Here is a 20,093-nt window from a genome sequence, read left to right as displayed (position 1 = left end):
CATCGCCAGCGGAGACGGTGTACTCTGTCTCGGGCGCATCACGTGACTTGGACATCCAGCCTGCGGATGAGTCCCAACCGTCGACGAGCTACAGTGGGGTGCCTGAAAATTCACCGGATGATTCGTCACCCGACCGTCGCACCATTCAGGCGCGCCACGAGCCACGTTTCGTGTCTGCAATTACGGCAGAAGCGCAGGCATGTGGCGTTCACGACTCCCTTCGCGCAATGTCCGCAACTCAACGGAAGTTGAGCTTGATGAAACAGCAAGGCGAGGAACAACTTTTGGCTCCTTCTGACAGTGAGTTTATTCTTGTTCAAGTTTCAACAGTCCACTCATTGCTCACTAAAACTTTGTGCCCAAGCTGTCAACAGCGTTCTGTGAGTGTACTCTGCAGTACAAGACTCGGTTTGGCCGTGAAAATGGTGCTGTCATGCACTGCTTGTGGCCCAATCGAGTCCCAGTGGTCATCTCAAAGGAAGGAAGGTGCACGGGTGTTTGGTGTGAACATTCGTTCAATGCAAGCTGTTAAAACAATAGGGAAAGGGAAAACGGCTCTGAACGATTTCTGGGCCATCATGAATGTGTCCCATCGTGGATTACACCGCAAGACTTTCCAAGGTCACTTGAAGGAGTTATTCAAGCCTGCTGAAGAGGAGGCTACCGGCAGCGCCTTTAGGGATGCCGCAGCTGCTGTGAAAAATGTTTACAGAGAGATGAAGGTTGGCTTCACAAAAAATGTGACCGTTGTTTATGATGGCACGTGGTTGACGCGCGGTCATAGCTCCCATATTGAGGTAGGGTGCATTACAGAGTTTTATACAGGGCTTGTGCTGGACAGCATTGTTCTTTCAAACTTCTGCCTTGGGTGCAGCTTAGGGCCAGCAGAGAGTGACCCAACACACCTTCAGTGGAAACAGCAACATCGGTGCCAAAAAAACGCGGAAGTTGGCTCTGGCAGAATGGAAGTGCAGGCCGCATTGCAGCTTTTCGGCCGTTCATTGGCCAAGAACGACCTGCAATATACGGCAGTTGTCTGTGATGGAGACAGCCGTGTTTTCCAGGCATTGCAAGATGAACAGCCCTATGGGTTTATACCAGTCACAAAAGAAGACTGCATAAATCATGTCAAAAAAAAAGAATGGGCACAGGCCTTCGCTCCATAGTGAGTAAGGCCAAGAAAGGGGAACCACTCGGTGGCAGAAGTGGGCTCACGCAACAGAAAAAAGCTCACCAACTACTATGGCCTGGCCATCAGCAGGCACACCAATGATGTTGCTGCGATGCACAGAGCTGCCATGGCCACATACTGGCACGTAACATCTACTGACAGTGACCCCCACCATGAACTGTGCCACCCTGGTCTACTCAGCTGGTGTGAGCAGAGAGCAGCAGAAGCAAAAAATGAAGCACAGCCTGCTCATAACTATATAAGCTTATGAGCAGAGTTGCCCAAGCCATGCTGCCCTTGTATCAGCACCTTTCAGACGTCCACTTGCTAGAGCGCTGCAAGGATGGAAGGACACAGAATGCAGCTGAGAGTTTGCATTCTGTTATTTGGTCCACATTGTCAAAGGACGAGCATGCCTCACTTTTGCAGTCGAGACAGCTGCAAATGAGGCAGTCATAAAGTACAATTCAGGGAACCAAAGAGCGCACTCTGAAATGTGTGCCAAGTTGGGTGTACATCCTGGTGCCCTTGCCGTCCGGAGGGCTCAAGAAAAGGACTACGAACACTCAAAGAAAAAAGAAAGCTTCAATAGCTCACCAAACAAAGAGGCAAAAGTGTAAGAAAATGCCTGACAGCAGTGATGTAAAATATTACAGCCCTGGCGCCTTTTAATAAATGTGCAGTGCTTGCAAAACTTTGCAGACCGTTTTCTCAATTTCGTTTTTTTTTTTTTTTTTGTCGATCACCTCGCTCGTGGAAAGCATAGCACTACAATGAATGAACCGATTTTGATCTAGATTGTTTTGATCTAGATTGTTTTGCTGTGATCCTTAAACTGTGCTGTATTTAGGGACAGTCTTGAAATGTTTATTTATCTTTTCATTATTTTATTATTTCACAATAAGTACACAACTCTATGCAGTGACGCACAATCATGTGCATGTAATGTTTGATAAAAAATTATTAGCGCTTGAAAAAAGCATGCAAAGTATTCTTGGCTCTCTACCATGTTTTGTTACTGTGCCAGGCTTTCCACGAGCAGCGAACATATAAATTGCTATGAAACAAAAACTAATGAAGATATCTTCATGAAACTTTATATTTGTCTTTTTATTGCAATCTGCGGTGTGCCAAATTTCAGCCCATTCTGTCAATAAGAAAGTTAGCTTTGATCCCCTCCTCCCCCCTTAAGAGGGGACACGGATCTTAGAACCAAAGAATTGCAGAAAAAATGATTTTTCAAAAACATTATTTTCGATGTCTGCAGCCAGTTCTGCACCTGTCTGCAAGATCTCACAGTTCTAAGTTCAGTATTTTGCTCGCAAGAACAGTTTATATTGTCATTTTTGACCGAATTTCAACCGAAATCGATGCCAAACTTGCAATTTTCCTACTTTGTGCAGCTCCGGTTCAATGCATGCTACTGACTCAATCTTGGTCTCAATTGAAAGAGCAGCTTTCCCTCTTCAAATTCCCGCCACCATCGCCATTCTCGGCAGTTTACTGGCCAGTGAAAAAAAAAACGTGCCAAAACAAAAATGTCCCAACGCGCAATCCTATTCGTTACTCGGGGCACGTGACGTGAGGGCGCTGCCCGATTGACTGATTAGGCCTGCGTCGTCTGCATGACACACTAGGTCGCAGCCCAGTGCGAAAGGTATCCTGTGTCGTGATCAAGAGATGCATCGACCAGCGATGAAATTTCATCCAAGAAACAAGTTTGGCAAGAAAGCGAAGCGTTCGCAGATCAGAAAACTTCACGACGAAGACATCACGGGACGCACAAGATGACGAACATGTGTATGGTGACTGACGTCACTGGTCGAACCCAACGTGCTAGGCCTAACATTCCCGGCGGCCAAAAGTATCATCTCCGGCGGCAGTTGCGTACGCCACGACACGGCGTTTCTGCAGCCTGGAGAAGCTTTCAAAAACAAAACATCTGCCTCCTACATTTCACACAGCATACATTCAGCTTCATATTGCAGAAGGAATTTCAGCTCTATGTGCTTTGGATGCCGAGATATAGAGGCCGGAAAACTGCAAGTGGTCGACAATGCATGTTCTGAGAAAAAAAGAAACGGGGATTATTCAACAGAAGTTTACTGGTGCAATGCACACATTTACAATTAAAATGGCTAGAAACGTTCAAGGATGTAGTCTCTTTGCTTTAAAATCCCCGAATGTCACCTCATTTTTATTTGCAGTTGCAGCACGTTCAGTTGTCACTTTTCCGGCTGCGCGAGTCTCACCGAAAAAGTGACAACTGAACGTGCTGCAACTGCAAATAAAAAGAACATTCATTGCGAAGAAAAGAAAAAAAGTCATTTGGAGCTGCTTGATGCTTCCCAGTGCTCTGCGTGGCACGGGAAGGGAGCACATTCACGACCGCGATCCGATCGGCACAAACGCGCGGCGAGCTCTATGACGATGATGTTTCCCCGCGATTTACACACTGGAAAATACGTTTGATGGCGGTTTCTTATTCACGATCACCTTTTTCAATGCGAATACCACCGCGGTATGTTTTACACTTCGCCAGTCTCGGCAAACTGTTTACATTTGACGACCGTGAACTCCGCTTTGCCAAGCAGACTGTCCGTCACGCTGCCGCCATCGTCACACAAACAATCTGACTACCGCTTCGTCGCTGGAGTTGCCGCGAGTTCAAGCGGTATCTGTTTTGAGCTTAACTTTCTCCCCATCTGTGGCCTGCGATATCACTGTGTCACTGCGGGTGCGACCGCTGGCAGTAGCAGCAGTCTTTCGTGCTGGGGAACACGCTAGGCCTACTTCAGGCTCATGCGCTCGATCGTTCGGTGCGCAACTTTTGTCGGCCTGAATGCACACAGCCAGGGCAGGGCATCACTTGATATTATTATTCAACAATGTTTTTTTTTCTTTTTTGCCAAAATCTCACTGTGAATGCACCTCGCAATTCAGAACCAAGCGTGACCGCCGCCACGTCTCCGCAGTCTCCCCACGGCTCGGGCACGCCGAGCAGAAGCCGCAGCCAGCTCTACCAATGTGGTGACGCTCTGCCGTCACGTGCACCCCGAAAGCCAATGGGATTACGAATGCCCCGTTTTCATTTTTGCGATTTTTTATGCGACCAATGGGTGAATGGAAACAGCAGAGACGGTATTTGAAGACGAAAGGCGACTCTTTCAAATGAGACCAAGATGGCTTTGGTGCCACGCACGAAACGGGAGCTACACCTTGCCGAAAATGGTCGTTTCGGTGGCCGTTTTCAGCCCAACATCGATTATATAAATTGGCACCCTGACTAAAATACTGACCCTAGAGATGAAAAACTTAGCAGATGCAGTTAAATCTCATTACAAGAGACACTCAGTTATAAAAGAGATCTGAAAATGGTTTGGTTGGTTTCCCTATGTCTGCCATGTTAACAACATTGCATACAAAACACATGGTTACAAGAGACACTCGGTTACTAAGGACAACTTTTTCAGTTTCCTGGAGTAAATTCTTCACTATTTAGAAGACACAACCCAGGCGTGCTTATGCAATGCAGCTGAAGCATACCAACTCGTACATGATGCACTTCAGATTCCCTTAGCTAAATTCTGTTTCATATCGGCACCCTTTTTGTTGCAGTATGTCAGGAACTAAAAGAAGGAGTGCTTCCCATTGATTGGAAAGTCAAAACGACCCCATTGTTTCCGCCACTGACATTGCATTACCATCATCTATGAAGCAAATAAAAATGCATGAATGACATCCAGCGTTTTTAATTCCTCTTTGTTAAAATTTGATCACAAGATGAAAGCTCAGAATCCTGATGTCTTTCTCTTTGTGGACAATGCTTCTAGCTGCACCAAAGTTCTCATGCTCAAAGCCATCAAAGTTATTTTTTCCCTCCAGACTCCACACGCTACCTTGAACTAATATACAAAGCCATTATGCACGTCAAGTTGCTGTGCAAAACAAGGTTGGTAGAACGCCTGCTGCTCGACAGGTAGCAAGACAGTACAGTAGTAATTGATGCTAAGTTTGCTGTTCAAGTGATTTCAGGTGTCTAGAATGGCCCGAGAAGTGAGGCTTAGAAAAACTGTTTCAGACAAGCAGGCTTTAAATGTGGCGCCATGATGTAAGAGGGCCCATATACTGATACTGTGAAAAGCTTCCTTGAAAATGAAACTTGAGCGAGCATCCAAGAGACTGCTGAGGTACCAGAATCTTTTGAGGAATTCGTATCTGCAGGTGTGGATCTTGTGTGCTTCTAAGAGCTTACAGACTGTGCAATTCTCGCGCAAGTAAATGGCACGTGCCACAGAGGACGATAACGAGGACATTTCAGAGGAAAAGTGTCAACATCTGAGGGTGACGAGCATGTAAGAGTGCTTCAAAGGTATTAGAGCAACAGGGAGGCTTGCAAAGTTAAGTGCTTTACCTCTAGAATTTCGGAAGGAATATACTCTGCACTCAGAAAAATACATACTATAGTATGAATAACTTCTTTAAGCTTTCCTGAACAATTCCCTGTTAATGCATGTGAATGCATTTGTATGCTCATGTGCAGTAAACTGATCAACACAGTGATTTTAGAATTTTTGGTTACAAGAGACCTTGCTTACAAGAGACATGTTTTTCATCTCCCTTGAGTGTCTCTTGTAATGAGGTTTTACGATAATGAGCTACTGATTTCGAAAATCACATTTTCTAAATCCGAAAGACCCGTGTTACCCCTTAACCAAACTTCCTTATTTTCTTATGCTCTGGAGGCCCAGGCAGTAATGTTTTGAAGAGGGTTAAGATGCAGGTCCCACCGGGAACAATAAATTCCCTTTTCAAACTGCGCACTGGAATATTTTGTCTGTAAAGTGTTGCCAAGAAAAAAGTGGCTTCTTCCTACCATGGGGATCTAACTGCCTCATTTACCTGAAACAATAACATATTTTTGCCCTGTTGGGTTTATTTCTGGGACATGCTACAAAGGAATATAAAAAAGAGTGTCCATTCACCCCGTATGGAACTAGATTTCTGCCTACAGATAATGAAGATGGTTGTCATTTTGATTTAGTTATACTCATGGGCCTTCATTGTATGTGGCGCTCCCAAATGCATGTACTTTCATGAAAGTGTTCACAGGTTTATAAAGGTTTTGAAATATCAAACATGTGCCCTGGACTGGTTACCAAGGTTAAAGCCCTTGGTTGGCTCAGAGAATTTTAGTGTCTCAAAGAGTAGAGTTAGCGTGTTTTATTTTTGTCTGCAAATGTACTCCGATGTCTGTTGAAGCCCGGAAAGAAAAAAAAGGGGCGATTGCAAAAGTTCGACAAGCACTCAAGCAAGTGCAAATTTCAGATTTTTTTTTAAAACTTCCTTAAGTTAATTTATGGCTAAATATGTGTCATAGACTAAAATGTTCCATGCTGTTCCAAATGACTTGCATAGTTTGACTCAATTTAATCATCACTGGCAAGCATGTAGGCCAAATGCATGGAAAAATAAGTTTTCTTGTTTCTGCCGGTCCAGATAAAAACGATAATTGATTATACCGATCAGATTTTTCAGTTGTTTTTCTTTCCCAATAATGTTATAAGTGAACTGTGCTGCAGTGCGAATTAAACAAAGCTGCAAACAATTTGTATGCGTCATGTGACCTCAATTCATCTGTGACATCATGGCCATTGCTTGGCAACAGACACCAAAAACGAAACAGCATGGATTACAAAATTCAATTATAAATTAATTACCACTCCCCAGCGCATTCCAAGTGGCAGTTCAAGTTTTGTAATGCATTGCGCACCATGCCAAAGACAGAACACACAACAAAAATTTGGATTCACAATTGCCTTTGAAGTGCACTTATGGTAGTTCAAACAAGAATACCTGACCCCATGAAGTTCGAATCAATGAGGGTGTACTGTAGAGGTTGCAGCAACTTTCTTTCTCTGCTTTACCATACTATCTAATTGCTAGGACCATTTACAGCTCCCCGTGACAAAAAAAGTCACAGTAACCTTGTGCCATCGTCATTTCTTCACCCCAGCACGGAGCTAGAACTCTGCACACAAAGGGCCATAGATGCAAGCTTTTTGCCCTACTCTTAGGTAAATATGCTTCAAAGGCACACAGCCACTCACCGCCTTGGCCTGGCGCTGCTGCCGCGCCGGGGGCGCCGGTGGGGTACCCCGTGTCTGGGAGCGGGTGCGCCGGCGGCCGCTGTCCGGGTCGCTGCTGTCCTTGTGGCCAAGCTCCTTGAGCAGTGCCTCACCCTCCTTGGCGGCCGCCTCCAGGCTGCTCACACGCTTGCCCGCTGCCGACTTGCTCTCGCGCTGGGACCTCGGCTGAGAGAAGGAGGAAGAGAACATGTACACAGTGCCAGTGGGCCTCAAAACACCCAGCAAGGGTGAAACCAGCAGTGAGATGCATGGCTAGGAGAACATGCGAGCGGGTGCAAGTGCTACCTGCAAACTTCTTCCTATCTGGGGATGTGCCCCACCGGAGTGGTGCAATGGTTAGGGCGCTCGGCTACTGCGTCTAAGGATGCGAGATCGAATCCCGGCCTTAGCAGCCGCTTTCCGATAGAGGCGAAAAGCAAGGCGCCCGTGTGCTGTGCGATGTCAGTGCAGAACACCAGATAGTACAAATTTCCAGAATCCTCCACTACGGTGTCTCTCACAGCGCGATTCGCTTTGGGACGTTAAATCCCCTAAAACCAAACTATCTGGGGATGTATGAGGCACTAGCTACAGTAATAATGCCGACACCACGTTTAGAAACATGGCAACTGTAAGCTGTGTGCCATGAAGTGCAACAAACGGGCCCATCCTAAACTGCTAAATCATTTAGGTATGAAAGCCATACTGTTTGAACTGGCAGCTTATAGCCATCTGCATGCAACCAGAATCTGGTCATATCAAATGAGACCATCCACATGCATTTATTACCACTTAAGAGGCAATGCTCCAGAATGAAACAGTTTCTGATGATATTAGAGCCAGGTGGCCGAAAATCCTACAGTTGGTCAATTTTTAGCGGCTGTTTCCAAATCTGGCATTAATTCCTGCCTACATAGTTGGGACGAATTTTTGCAAGTCATGCATTTGAAATATAATGGTGCTTTATGCACCTATTTGAAGTCAGTATAAATGTCAACAAACAGTGAGCAACATGTCATTTCTTTCATTTTGATGTCCTCTACAGAGTGAAAAAAAAAGTGTTGTACCATAAATTTTGAAGGTTTAAAAAACACATTACTCACTGATTTGCTATTTATCGGCAGAGCTACAATGCTTTTGCTAATTTATATCTGATTCACAACAACAAATTGTAATCAAAAATGGCATGGCTGTATTTTGCAAATATTAAAAAACGTCCATCCAAAATATCATAGTGATAAAACAACGGCATGTGAAGTAACATCCTACACAAGCAGTAAGGTTGCTAACAAACAAGGAAACTTAAACTTTTAAACTTTCGATAAATATTTAATGAGAGTATAACACTTTTTATAAGCAAACACGAGAAAATTCAGCTTAAGTACCCTGTTTTCTTAGAATTCTCCTGCAGTGTATGTAGGTCCCCTGCATTGCCTTCAAAAAGTGTCCCCGATGCAAGCTTTCTTCGCCATGCGGTGACGATACGGCTTGGCCTCAGCAGTTTCTTTATTAGACATCCTTGAGCCTCACAGACTGTTACGCACATTAGTAAGTAAAATCGATTCCCGAGAAGGCAAAAGCTAGCTCTTTAAAAACGTGCTCAAAACCTGTGTGTCCCAGACTGAACAACAACCCGACAAACATGCGGTATGGCAGTTTGGAGCCAATAGCGGTGGTATTTTTGAGTGTGGTGAAGCTTTTGGGGCATAAAATTTTTAATTGGTTTTTAAAAACTGCTGGAGTACTCACAAAATGCAAAAATCTCTTTCTACCTGCCTGCATCGCCACAAAAGTGAGACGCCATGTTTAAAATTCGTAGCCATGATAAAAGCAGCTCAGTTCTGCCCACTAATGCATCACCTCACATCGAAGATTTTAGTCACTCCTCATCTCCATTCGAGGCTGGAGTTCGTGGGCATGAAAGAGGATGGGTTAAAGATTATAAAAATACAATTTTTTTTCTAATGAAAACTGTCATTTTTTTCACGTGGGTCTCCCCTTAATAGTATAGTTAAGTTAGCAGGCACATGTAACCGTTTTCTAAAGATGCCTAGCCCTTAATTTTGTTATCTCACAGTGGAGAGCAACACAGAAATATTATGCATTAATCAGCAAAACTATGGGCTACTGACAGGTTCTCCACAACACTTCCCAAGTGCAACAATCAATGGCCAAGCACCGCTGCGAGAAATGAGGGGCTATCTGCGGTCATATTAGTCCCATGTACCAAATGCCCCTTTCAAATTGGCAAATATTAAAATAATGCTCAAGCCCATCCTACATCATTGCAAGTCGTAGAGTTCAACGTCCAGAGGAGACACATAGGATATGAGGGATGCCACAGAGGGGAGCTATGGCTTAGTTCAGACTGCCAGGGGCAATTCAATGGGTGCCGACAGCGCACAGCCCAAATGTGCTTCGGTATTCTGCCTCCAATGAGATACAGCTTACGCAGAAAGGATAACGCAGGATTATGAGAACAAGCGCAATGAGGAAAACCATAAGTAATCTTTGCCTCAGTAAAAAATCTATTCAACGGCTTTATCGGTGATAAAATATCCCTTAAAAGTAAAAAGTCAGTTTTAACTTAATAGACCTAAACCACCAAAAGAAGTTTTTTATTAACTGAATAGCAGCTAGTAAGATATGCATCCAAAACACACGTGATGAATAATTAAAGGAGTGAGCCAACTTGACAAAACCGGCAAACGGGATAAAAACAAATACACAACACGTGTATTTTTTTATCCCGTTCGTCGGTTTTGTCAAGTTAGCGCACTCCTTTAATTATTATGAACAACCAACTAGCCCTCTTTAAGGCATTAGTAGTGGTTTTGCTAGTATTTAATTTTTTGCCCCTAGCTTTTCCAGATTCCAAATGTTCACCTTTCAATTAAAGTAACATCTTTGTAGCTAGAACAGAGTGAACTTCAATATGCATGCATGCAGCCCTTCTTTTCTTTCACATCTGACCCCGAAGAATTTATCCGCTCGAAAGGGAAAAGGAGAAAACAATTAACGAAGTGCAGGAAAACCCATGTGGGTAGAGTAGGATGAAAGTCAGTCAAATAAAAACAAAGCAAAAAAAAAAGATGAAAATTGGAGCCCCCAACTGCTTTTGCATTCACTTGAGAAAAGTGAGCACAATGCGCATGGTTTGCTCCAACCGGGTGGAGGAGAGCCCAGTTGGGACACTCACCCTGGCCGGTTCACCCTTGGCCTTCTTGGCAGGCGGGGCGGCATCACCATTGGTCTCCTCCTCCTCCTTAGCATCTGCAGCAGGAGCCTCCACGTCTGCCGGCTTCTGCACAGGTCGGGAAAAGCACCACATCTCAAAAGGCGAATGTGACAAGTCGTCTTCAGCCCAATCTTCCTGTCATAGCATTGAAACAATTGCAGCCATTTCTTGACAGTTCAAACCAACACTTCCTTAGTTAACTATACCTGTCAGTTCCTGGAGAGAACCTAAACCCATTTCAATTAGCCTACTTTGTAAGGCAATTGATAGTTGCTTGTATCTGCCATTTGCAGATAGTGAAGTTACATATGCACACTAGGTGGGATAGCAACACACTTAGAACACTGCAATGAGGAGCTCCTTTTTCTTGAACAAAGACGTCAAAAAGAGTGTTCCCCAAGGTGACTCTGAAAATAAGAAACTAAATAAAATCTTCCATAGAGTGAAACATCTCCCGCCAATTCCACAGTTGGCAAGGTCCTGGAGGATTCCAAACCTTGTTGTGTCTTATGCTTTTTCTAAATCGAAAAATATGAAAACACAATATTGGCTATTTGCGTGTGCCTCCTGTGCTTATGTCTCGAGATGCAGCAACAGGTCAACTGTAGACCGATGACGTCGGAGTCTGCACTGAAATCTATCAACGGTTCTGTTCATTTCCAGCCCGTAAACCAACTGTGTTGACGCGCTCAAAAGTTGCAGGGGCAAAAATGGTCAGAACTATTGGACGATAGCTCTCTGCACGGCATCTGTCTTTTTCTGTTCTAAGTATGGGAATAATAACTATTGCTGTTTTCCAGTCTTTAGGTATTTTACCTTCCTTCCAAATGCAATTGAAAAAGGCCAGTAATGGCTAAAGAGAAGGAAAAGGTAGCAGCCCCCCCCCGCCCCATAGTGCAATGAATATCATCTAGACCAACTGTGACAGGCTTGCAGTTCAATAGGCAACCTGCAATGGAGTTTGCTGAGACATGTGGCGCCACCTGGCGGCCGACGGGAGCTAATACTGAGGCGGCGCAGAAGCTGACGCCGTATATGTTGCGGCCGCTGTGTTCCTTCTGCGTTCGCGTTTTGTTATCCCAGTGAGTGTGATTTACTCATTTAGTGACTTCAGTGGTCTCGTGCGATGCTTCGACTACTACGGATGTGAACAATAGAAATAAGCGCAAGGGCGGCGAGAAAGACTGCCACAATCACGAAGGAAACCTAAGCGTACCGCTTGCTGGGAGAACCTGAGGAGAATGATGAGAGAAGGAGATATTGACTTCGAGAGAGTAATGTAACCGAAATTCGTTTTGTTATGGGGCCATTGGCGTACAGGCGCCAAGAAGCTAAAATAAGACGATTGCCCGTGAGCGGAGGAAACGGTATAAACTTCTGACTTGGGGAGTCGCACGCTGGTTGGGGCACATACTCAGTACGCACTGTAAAATTTGGCGTGTACTGGTATATGCTGTGCATGCAAGATCGAGTGGTATACGTCCAGAAAAGCAACAAAGCCGCGCAGCCGAAGCATCATATTCCAGCCGCATTTCAACGGAGGCGAAATAAAAAAAAAAAATGTTCACGGATCTGTGAACCGGATTTCTAATGCGATGTCTATTCGGAACCTCAAAGCCAAAATATTTTCAAAACTTCCAATTACAGATTTCAATAAGCATATTCATCTGTAAATTAGTTCTTAAGGGGCTGAAAAAGTCGAAGTGGCGGAGTGTAGAGGCCCGTGATACTGTGTACGCTGAGAATGGAACTCGTTCTATCGTTCCGCACCAAATATTTCTTTCAACGACTGCTCAAGCTACTCAAGAGTCTCTTGTCCCAAACGCTATAGACTATTTCATCATTAGTAGCAACAGTAAAAAATTCTAACTCTTAACGACCTCCTTTACGAAAGCTGTGCCGTTGAGTGCCAGCATTACCCGCCGGCTTTCCCCAAGATTGAGGTATGGAGGTACAAAATCCATGCCAGTTGTTGTTGTTAAGAGCTTTATTTTTCCAACGGTGTAGGAGGCCCCCTACTCCCCACCCCCGGCACACACAGTTTTCGTTGATGACGCACGCTACAACCGCACAGTGCTTGCAATCGCCACGATATCCGTAGCGGGTACCGCACCGTGCCTCCTAGCTGTAACTTCCGCGGCACTGTCGAAAGGTGCACCACGAACAATGGTGTTCGTCATGGTATTAAACTGTAAAGCAAAACCGCGACGAAATTATTATGCTCTGTAATCAAACAGCAAGAACAAAAAAAGAAGAAACGGCGATCAATCTCTTCTCAGGTTCTTTCTGCACTTTCAATGTTTGGGTATGAGGTGTGAACGCAATAGGTAAATGAAAAGCTATATTTACAACATTTTTCATTCATTTAATTATTTCTTAATTCATCATCACATATCCGACTAATGCTCTGAGAGAATAAATTTCGTTAAAAAAAATTTCCGTCTACTCACACGAAATTCAAAGCTGTGTGCGCGGGTGTTCCGTCGAGAGCGGCGCGCGCTTCGCGGTGACTTCGACACCGTCCACGTTTTAAACATGAGCATTCTCGCACAGGCGGTGTCCTTTCGTCAGTATTGGGTTTCGGAAGTAGCTCTGAGGACATTCGATTGCCTTAAAACCACAGAAAATGAGAGCCGAGATGCTTCCAGCCGTACAACGCGAACGCAAACCGACCGCGCCGGCCTACTCAGATTACTTGGCACCGCCGTTGGCGGCGCTGAACGCTGCGCTCCACTAGCGCCGCCTGGCCACTGCAGGTTGCCTATAGTACAAATGAGGTCACTAGTTCGTACATTGTAAAATCATAGTAGCAATCTTCGCTTGCACGTGGAAAATTCTTACTTTCATCTTTATAAGAACTCGTCTGCATAGCCTGCAGAACTCAATACTTTATAAATATGTTTGCCCAAGACATCGGACAGTTCTTTAAGGGATGTACTCCTGCTCTATATCAACTGAGAAGAGGGATAGTAAGTGCCCTGTTTTTGCCATATATCTCTCACTTTTTCCCATACTATTTTGTGTGTCACCTGAATATTCCAGAAACAAATTTCCTCTAACACCCATCCTTGGCTTCCACTGAAAGTGTTGTGTGTGTGTGTTGTGTTGGGTTTTATGGCGCATAGGCAAATAAGGCCATCATGCGTTAAACTCTGGGTAAAGTAGTTCTTGTTAAAAATAAGTCAGAGATTAGCTTTACTTTTATAAAAAAATCAAATAGTATCGCCCTTTTGCTTTAAGTTTTTAAATACTATGAGGTTAGTTACTGTTGCGTACCGCTTGAACGTCTGCCATGACTTGTGCCTTTCACAGCTGGCGGCAGTCTTCATTCCATCACAGCTTTGGACAATTTTGGAAGCTTTCTGCCAGAACGAGGAATTGATCTTAAAGCTGGATCAATGATTATCCCGGTGATCTTAGTAGTGTGTTATCATAGCATATTCTTTAATTAGGTCCCAGTTGGCTTGTTTTAACTTCCGTCGAGGAGATCGGACATGAAAGATTGGGCCAGGAGTTTCAGCTTTCAGGAGTATGGGAAATGGTCACTTCCATGCCAGTTTTGAATCACATCCCATGAATAATGCATAGATAATCTGGGTGATGCAAGTGACTGAGCTATGCAGGAAAAGGTTCTATTTGCAACATTGAAATGTGCCACCTCACCATTGTTCAAGACTACGATGTTTGTTGTATTTAGGAGCTGTTCAATCCTGCCGTGCATGGTTGTTTTATCACTGCCCCCCCCCCCCCCCCATAGGTAATCTGCATTCTATGTCTCAAAGGATAAGGACAGGTTTATGTAGTTGATTCATTAAGTCCAGTAGATCACCGACTGAAGAACAACTATTTGGTAGCAGATAGACGGAAACCACAGTAGTTAAACGCTTCAGCTAAACCTTTACTGCAATGGTTTCTAAAGGCGTGTTTAAGCTCCAATCTTTGACTGTAACACCGGAGTTCACAAAAATGGCAACACCACCACCAGTGCCGTTAATGTGGTCCTTACGAAAAATTTTGCAATGCTTGAATATATTATTATGACTGCTTTTAAGCAGTGTTTCCTGGAGACAAAACAAGTGTAGGCAATGTTCCTCCATTGATGTAGAGATGCCGTCCAAATTACGCAGTTCCATTGCAGCAGTGAAATATGCACATTTATAAAATGGGTTGTAGTTACAGAAAAGTGGAAAGGAACAAGGTTCGAACACATATACCTTGCAGTAGGGATTATGTCTCCGGTTCGTTATGGGCGAAGTTCCATGTTTTCCTTTGCTACCGCGACTGCCAAAGAGACTGCGGTCCTTAGGCAGCAAGGATGCCGGCAAGCTTACTGTGACCTCCATATCCCCGATAGAGGTCTTGGAGGCTCTCGGGGTCATGATGACCCATGGCCTTCGCGTGCCCCATTTTCGGTGCTGAAGCCGAATAAAGCGGCTTTGCTCCAGAAGCGGGGTCCACTGAAGCAGCGGTTGCCTGCTTAGTGGGGTGCAGGAGCACGTCCAGTCTAGCAGCACTGTTCAGGGTTCCTGTCACCGAGGAGGCCGCTGCAGGACCTCCGGCAGAGATCACATGGTCTTCCCGCAAGATCTTCAGGCCTGTGGGTTGTCTCACAGGTGTCGACATCAGGTCCAGCAGCTCAACTTGTGTGCCAACCAAAACTGAATGCAGCTGCTGTCCATGCTGCAGAATAAGGACCCTTTTCTAGGAAGGCGAAACATTTTCTAGCCTTAAAGTATGACATGTTTTCTTTTGTCTTTCTACTGATGATTTATTCCTCATTTCCAAATCAGGCACGACCTGAAGTATATGCCGTGTACACTATTACAGTTGATACAAATGGCTTTTTTCTGCGTGTTGTTCTTCCCCGCAAGGAGCGCCTGTGGGCTTGCTACAACATGCCAGCAACAGTGCAATTTCTTTTTTTCGCAATTATCTCCAATCGCCAGTGGATCCTACTAAATTTCCTTGCGTACAAATATTTATTATGCCCCTTGCTTCTTTCCCTTACAAAAAATTTAATCTGTATTAAGCCCAGTGCAAGCTGTGTTATATTTTTGCCACTAGTGCAATGACACTGCTCGCCTGTTAAGCTAAATTTGATGGCAGAACATCAAAACAGCCAGTTTGGAGCAGTTTTGGTGCAGAATGGAGCAGGGAAAGCAGTTTGGAGCAGAATGGATCAGTACTTTCACCCCTGCACAAACACCTGCTTAGGCAGATGCCCCTATGAATGGATGGCTAAACACTGGCATTTTCGCAATGCTTGGCAGAAAAAGCTGCAACCCACATTTGTGCACTTGCAATGATGAGTGGCTGATACCACCATAAAGAGAGCCAAGGTACAGCTAATCCTCCAGCAACTTTGGTAATTTGCATCCAAAGTAACTTGTTCTTCAAAGAGATATCTTATGGAGTGCCTATGGCAGTGCCCAAAGCGACCAGATTTCCTCCATAGACGTTTCTTGACGAGCAATGGGTCACCTTCTATGGCTCTGCAGCCCTTAGTAACTAGAATGACCTCTAACACTGTTTGGAACGTTTTCAAAAAAAAAAAAAAAATCGGCCGTTGAAAACATTTACTGCTATTTCTGTGCGGCCAGCGTATGGTCATATCTCTTAAAATCGGGCACGTTAAGCGTGTAGAGTAACTGATGACCGACGCGCTACGATACCTCCGAACCTTAACGCGCGCACACAGGAGTACCGCAGTTACAATGCGAAATGATGCTTCTCCCTCCTGATCCCACCTTTCCTCCTTGTTTCTCTAGACATCGACGGCGCAGTTTCCGGGGTTTCGAATGTCTCCATCTCCGGTGGTTTGAGTTACACACGCGTTTCATGCCGCACAGATCTACCACGTGGAACTGCAGCCTCTGGTTACATTTCCTTGCTTGCCCACTTTAGATTGCGCGCACTGGCGCATGTTAGCGCGAGTATCCCGCCACAGCGGATAAGCGTTCCAAAACACACACAGGCGACAGCCCTCGTACCCAGCAAGGACCGAGGCGCCAAGCCGTCTTTCGTGCGAATAGCTCAGGCTTTTCCCCCATCGCGCAAAAATGGCGACACGAGAGGAACCACGCGGAATGACAGCTCCACCGCCTGCAAGTCTTCCCGTAGTAAAATTACACCGAGGACGACAGAAAATCCTCGTCTCGGTCGGACCTCGCGCGCGGCACATAACGAAGCCTACGAGTCATTCACAGCTAAACTTGGAATGACAAAATACCACTTACCGGTGGCTTTCGGACTCTCATGGCGATTTCTGTATTTCAATAAAACTGGAAAAGTGCGTACAGTACGGTTAATTCGCCAAACGCCAGTACACCGTTCGCCCGCACCAGTACGCGCAGCAATGGCACCTATCTCTCGACTGCCAGCCGATCAAAAGACAAAAACAAGAGATCAGTGCCTCGGGAAGCGTAGCCATGACAACGAAAAGCGTCTCGCATCGGACACGGAAGATGGCGGTAGGGTCGCATCAAATTCCCGCTCTCCACGAATCGCCCGCCATTATGGACGTTGTCCGAACGGCGGATTCGATTCCAAGCATTTTGCCGGCCGCATAGCGAAGGAAGCCGCTCTTAGGCACAACACAAACGCGAGAAGCCGGTCTCGAGGGTCCAATCCTCGCAAGGCGAACGCGGGGTCTGACACGTGCCGTCCACAACGTGACCACTACGTTGGGGTATTCGAGAAACGGTCGCCTGTTGTTGGCACGCAGAGCGGTGGCGGCCACAGTTGTAGCGCCGGATGGCGTCGATTTTGCACCGGTATGGATCGCCGGCATTGCTCACCTTGGTCTCTTGTGCCGCGCGATCGTCGATCTCGCTGTCCGGGTTGTTTTCCGACATGTTTTTCACGAACGTGGTGCCGCTACCTACAACGGCGCTCCGACTTGCCCCACCAACACACTAGCCACTCACGGCGAGTTTGAAGGACAGCGTGGGTCACGTGATACGGCTGACCGCGCCACCAGTGGTGCACGAGTGAACCACGTGTCGCTGGCGCGCCTTTTGAAATCTCTGCGCGCTTCGCGTAGCACCTAGAGCCCAGCCGTTGTAAACAATGGCGCGAAGTAGCCTTTCTAGAGCTGGTAACGCCTGCGTTTTCGGTTGCGCGCCTGCCTATGCGCTGGCGCCAGAGAAGAAGCAACTGTTGAAATGAACTGAGACGAAGTGCAAGCACGGCTTTTGGCAGCTGTATGGCGGGCTGAAACAAGTAATTTGAAATGTTTTACGAATGATCCACTAGAAGTTGTTTTTGTTTTTTGTTCTTTTTAGAGTACTAAGACAATCAAATCAGCGGCGGAAAAGAGGCTGTATTAGCATAATAATTAATTTCTACTGGAATATTGTTAAATAGAGTGGTGTCGCCAGGGTCACCCGCACCCGGTGCGGAGGCGCAGCGCTGCACCCCCCTCCCCCCCTCCTATGTCCCCGCGATTTAAGCACCGAATCGCAACTTCCTTTCTACCTCCTCTGTGCTCATGGTTCGCGTTGAAGTTCGCTTTGCATCCAATCACGCAGTGCGAGTGGCTTTTTTTTTTTTTTAAACACTTATACGCAGTCATCGTGCCCCACGACTGATAAGTCAGTAAAACATCACATCAAAACCACATATACCAGAAAAAGGCAGAAACATTAGCACGTGTAAGTTGCGAGAAAATTCACTGAGCAAGAGGCTTGAGACAGGTGATTGCCCAGTACTAGACCATAAGAACAAAGTGGCATCTGAACTACGCAATGTGTAAACATTAAGCGTGTGAATCACTGTAGCCGTATGCCCACAAATATAACAAGGGTGTGAAGTGGTAAGTGCTACAATGACTGCTACTTCGCATACATATTTAGAGGCTATCAAAAAGTTCAGTTCAGTTCAGGCGTTCAGTCGTGTCCGACTCTTCGTGATCCTATGGACCATGTCACGCCACGCTTTCCGGTTTCTCACTATCTTCCTAACATCACATAACTTCATCTGCAGTGCCTCGAGGATGCCATCTAACCATCGCGTTCGCTGCCTACCCCTTCTCCGGCGACCCTCAACCTTTCCCAACATCAAATCTTTCTCCAGCGACTCGTCTCTTCTCATCAGATGACCAAAGTAGCTGAGCTTTAACTTTAGAATTTGACCCTCCAATGAGCAGTCAGGGTTTATGGTCGACAATATCGACTGATTTGATCTTCTGGCAGTCCAAGGAACTTTCAAGAGTCTTCGCCAGCACCACAATTCAAACGCGTCAATTCTTCGGCGGTCAGCCTTTTTCAATCAAAAGTATCAGCGAATAAAACGTGATGTATAGAAGCTTCCTGTGTCCTCCTTGGGTCAGTGCTTACTACACTGGTTACACGAATTCAGCGTAAGAATAAGTTTCCAACGTGCAATCAACTTCACTTATGCCGGTAATAATGGCTCAGAGAAAAGGAATGGTGAACACAAACAATGCCAGACTATGCACGTTATCACGCGTGCAGGAATATGCATAGAAATGACAAGTGAGAATTAGAGGCAAATCTATAACTCAAGAACAATTGGAACGCACAGCAAATAACTAAAGTCATGAAACAGACAAGCTGTTAATCAGGACCATCAATGGGCATGCCAGAAAACCCGACACTTGCAAAAGTCCCAAGGAGCAAATAATTATGTCTGCCGGATATACAAAATTTAAAGGGCTTACACGTATCCATCGAACGCATTCGTTAAACAATCAAGAACCGACCGATAGGTACACAAAAATTTTGAACACATAAGGCCAGTTTTCTTCGCGTAATTATAACACAATTATCGCGGTTATGTTAAAAGCGGACATTCATGCAAAGCGTGCAAGGCGAAAGTACAATCAAGAACTGACCTATATAAGTAAAATTTTGGTGATACGAATTTTGGTATGATATGAATTCGCGAAATTCCCGGCCGGAATGCATTGTGTACAACTTGCAAAATTTCGGATGTTCCGGTCACTCTCCCGCGCCACTACGAACGCGCGAACTGCGACCGCAACGTTGAGGGATAGTTGACTTCGTCAAGAACTAAACTCCACAGGTGCAAACAACACATGTGCCCTCCTTCTCTTTTTTTTTTTCTTTTTTTTTTTTTTTCTAGTCGGCGCGTAGTGATCAGACTTGCCATCCCCTGAGCAACAGGCATTCCGTGCCTTTCAGCGTTTTAAAAGTGTGAGGCGGATCTGTGAATGGGCGGAGGAGCGAGAAAGGTACAGGAGATGAATAAACAAGACAATATACAAAAGACTGCTGGAGAGATGCTGCCAGCGGTCCTAGCTTGGGAGAGGAGGGGCACATAAACAAGAAGAGGCGATGCGGCAGCGCAGCCGCCGACGGGTGTCGTCTAACATGTTCCCGCGCAGGGGAATTCCCAATGGGTATCAGGTTAATGCAGGTGTTTCCAGGGTACACGCACGTACATATAGGCCCTGTCCAACGTTAAAATGGCGTGGAGTCTCTAGCGAATGTGTTTTCAAGCGCTCCTCACAACCGAATAATTCGTTCTAGGAGGAGATCACACTTGTCATTCAGTGTCTCCACCAATGCGCGCC

General features: G+C 45.5%; 1 protein-coding gene across 2 annotated transcripts in view; it reads right to left on the bottom strand.

The window, feature by feature from the left end:
* The window catches only part of LOC146195303 (uncharacterized), a 32,218-nt gene extending 14,743 nt beyond the window's left edge, over nucleotides 1-17,475 (bottom strand). Inside the window, exons 1-3 of one of the 2 annotated variants that reach the window (XM_084597748.1) lie at nucleotides 17,335-17,475; nucleotides 10,499-10,603; nucleotides 7,282-7,485 (exon numbers count right to left, since the gene is read on the bottom strand). In XM_084597748.1, coding sequence (XP_084453874.1) covers nucleotides 7,282-7,485; nucleotides 10,499-10,603; nucleotides 17,335-17,391 — 366 coding nt within the window. In that variant the 5' untranslated portion in view covers nucleotides 17,392-17,475. Of the gene's footprint in view, nucleotides 1-7,281; nucleotides 7,486-10,498; nucleotides 10,604-16,773; nucleotides 16,930-17,334 lie in introns of those variants that run through there. The other variant, XM_084597749.1, reaches the window with a different exon arrangement.
* Between the last annotated feature and the right edge of the window lie 2,618 nt (nucleotides 17,476-20,093).

This window comes from Amblyomma maculatum, chromosome 3 (assembly GCF_055883805.1).
Source record: "Amblyomma maculatum isolate TAMU_Amacu chromosome 3, ASM5588380v1, whole genome shotgun sequence".
Lineage (NCBI taxonomy): Eukaryota > Metazoa > Arthropoda > Arachnida > Ixodida > Ixodidae > Amblyomma > Amblyomma maculatum.
This window is presented reverse-complemented; position numbering and strand designations above follow the sequence as displayed.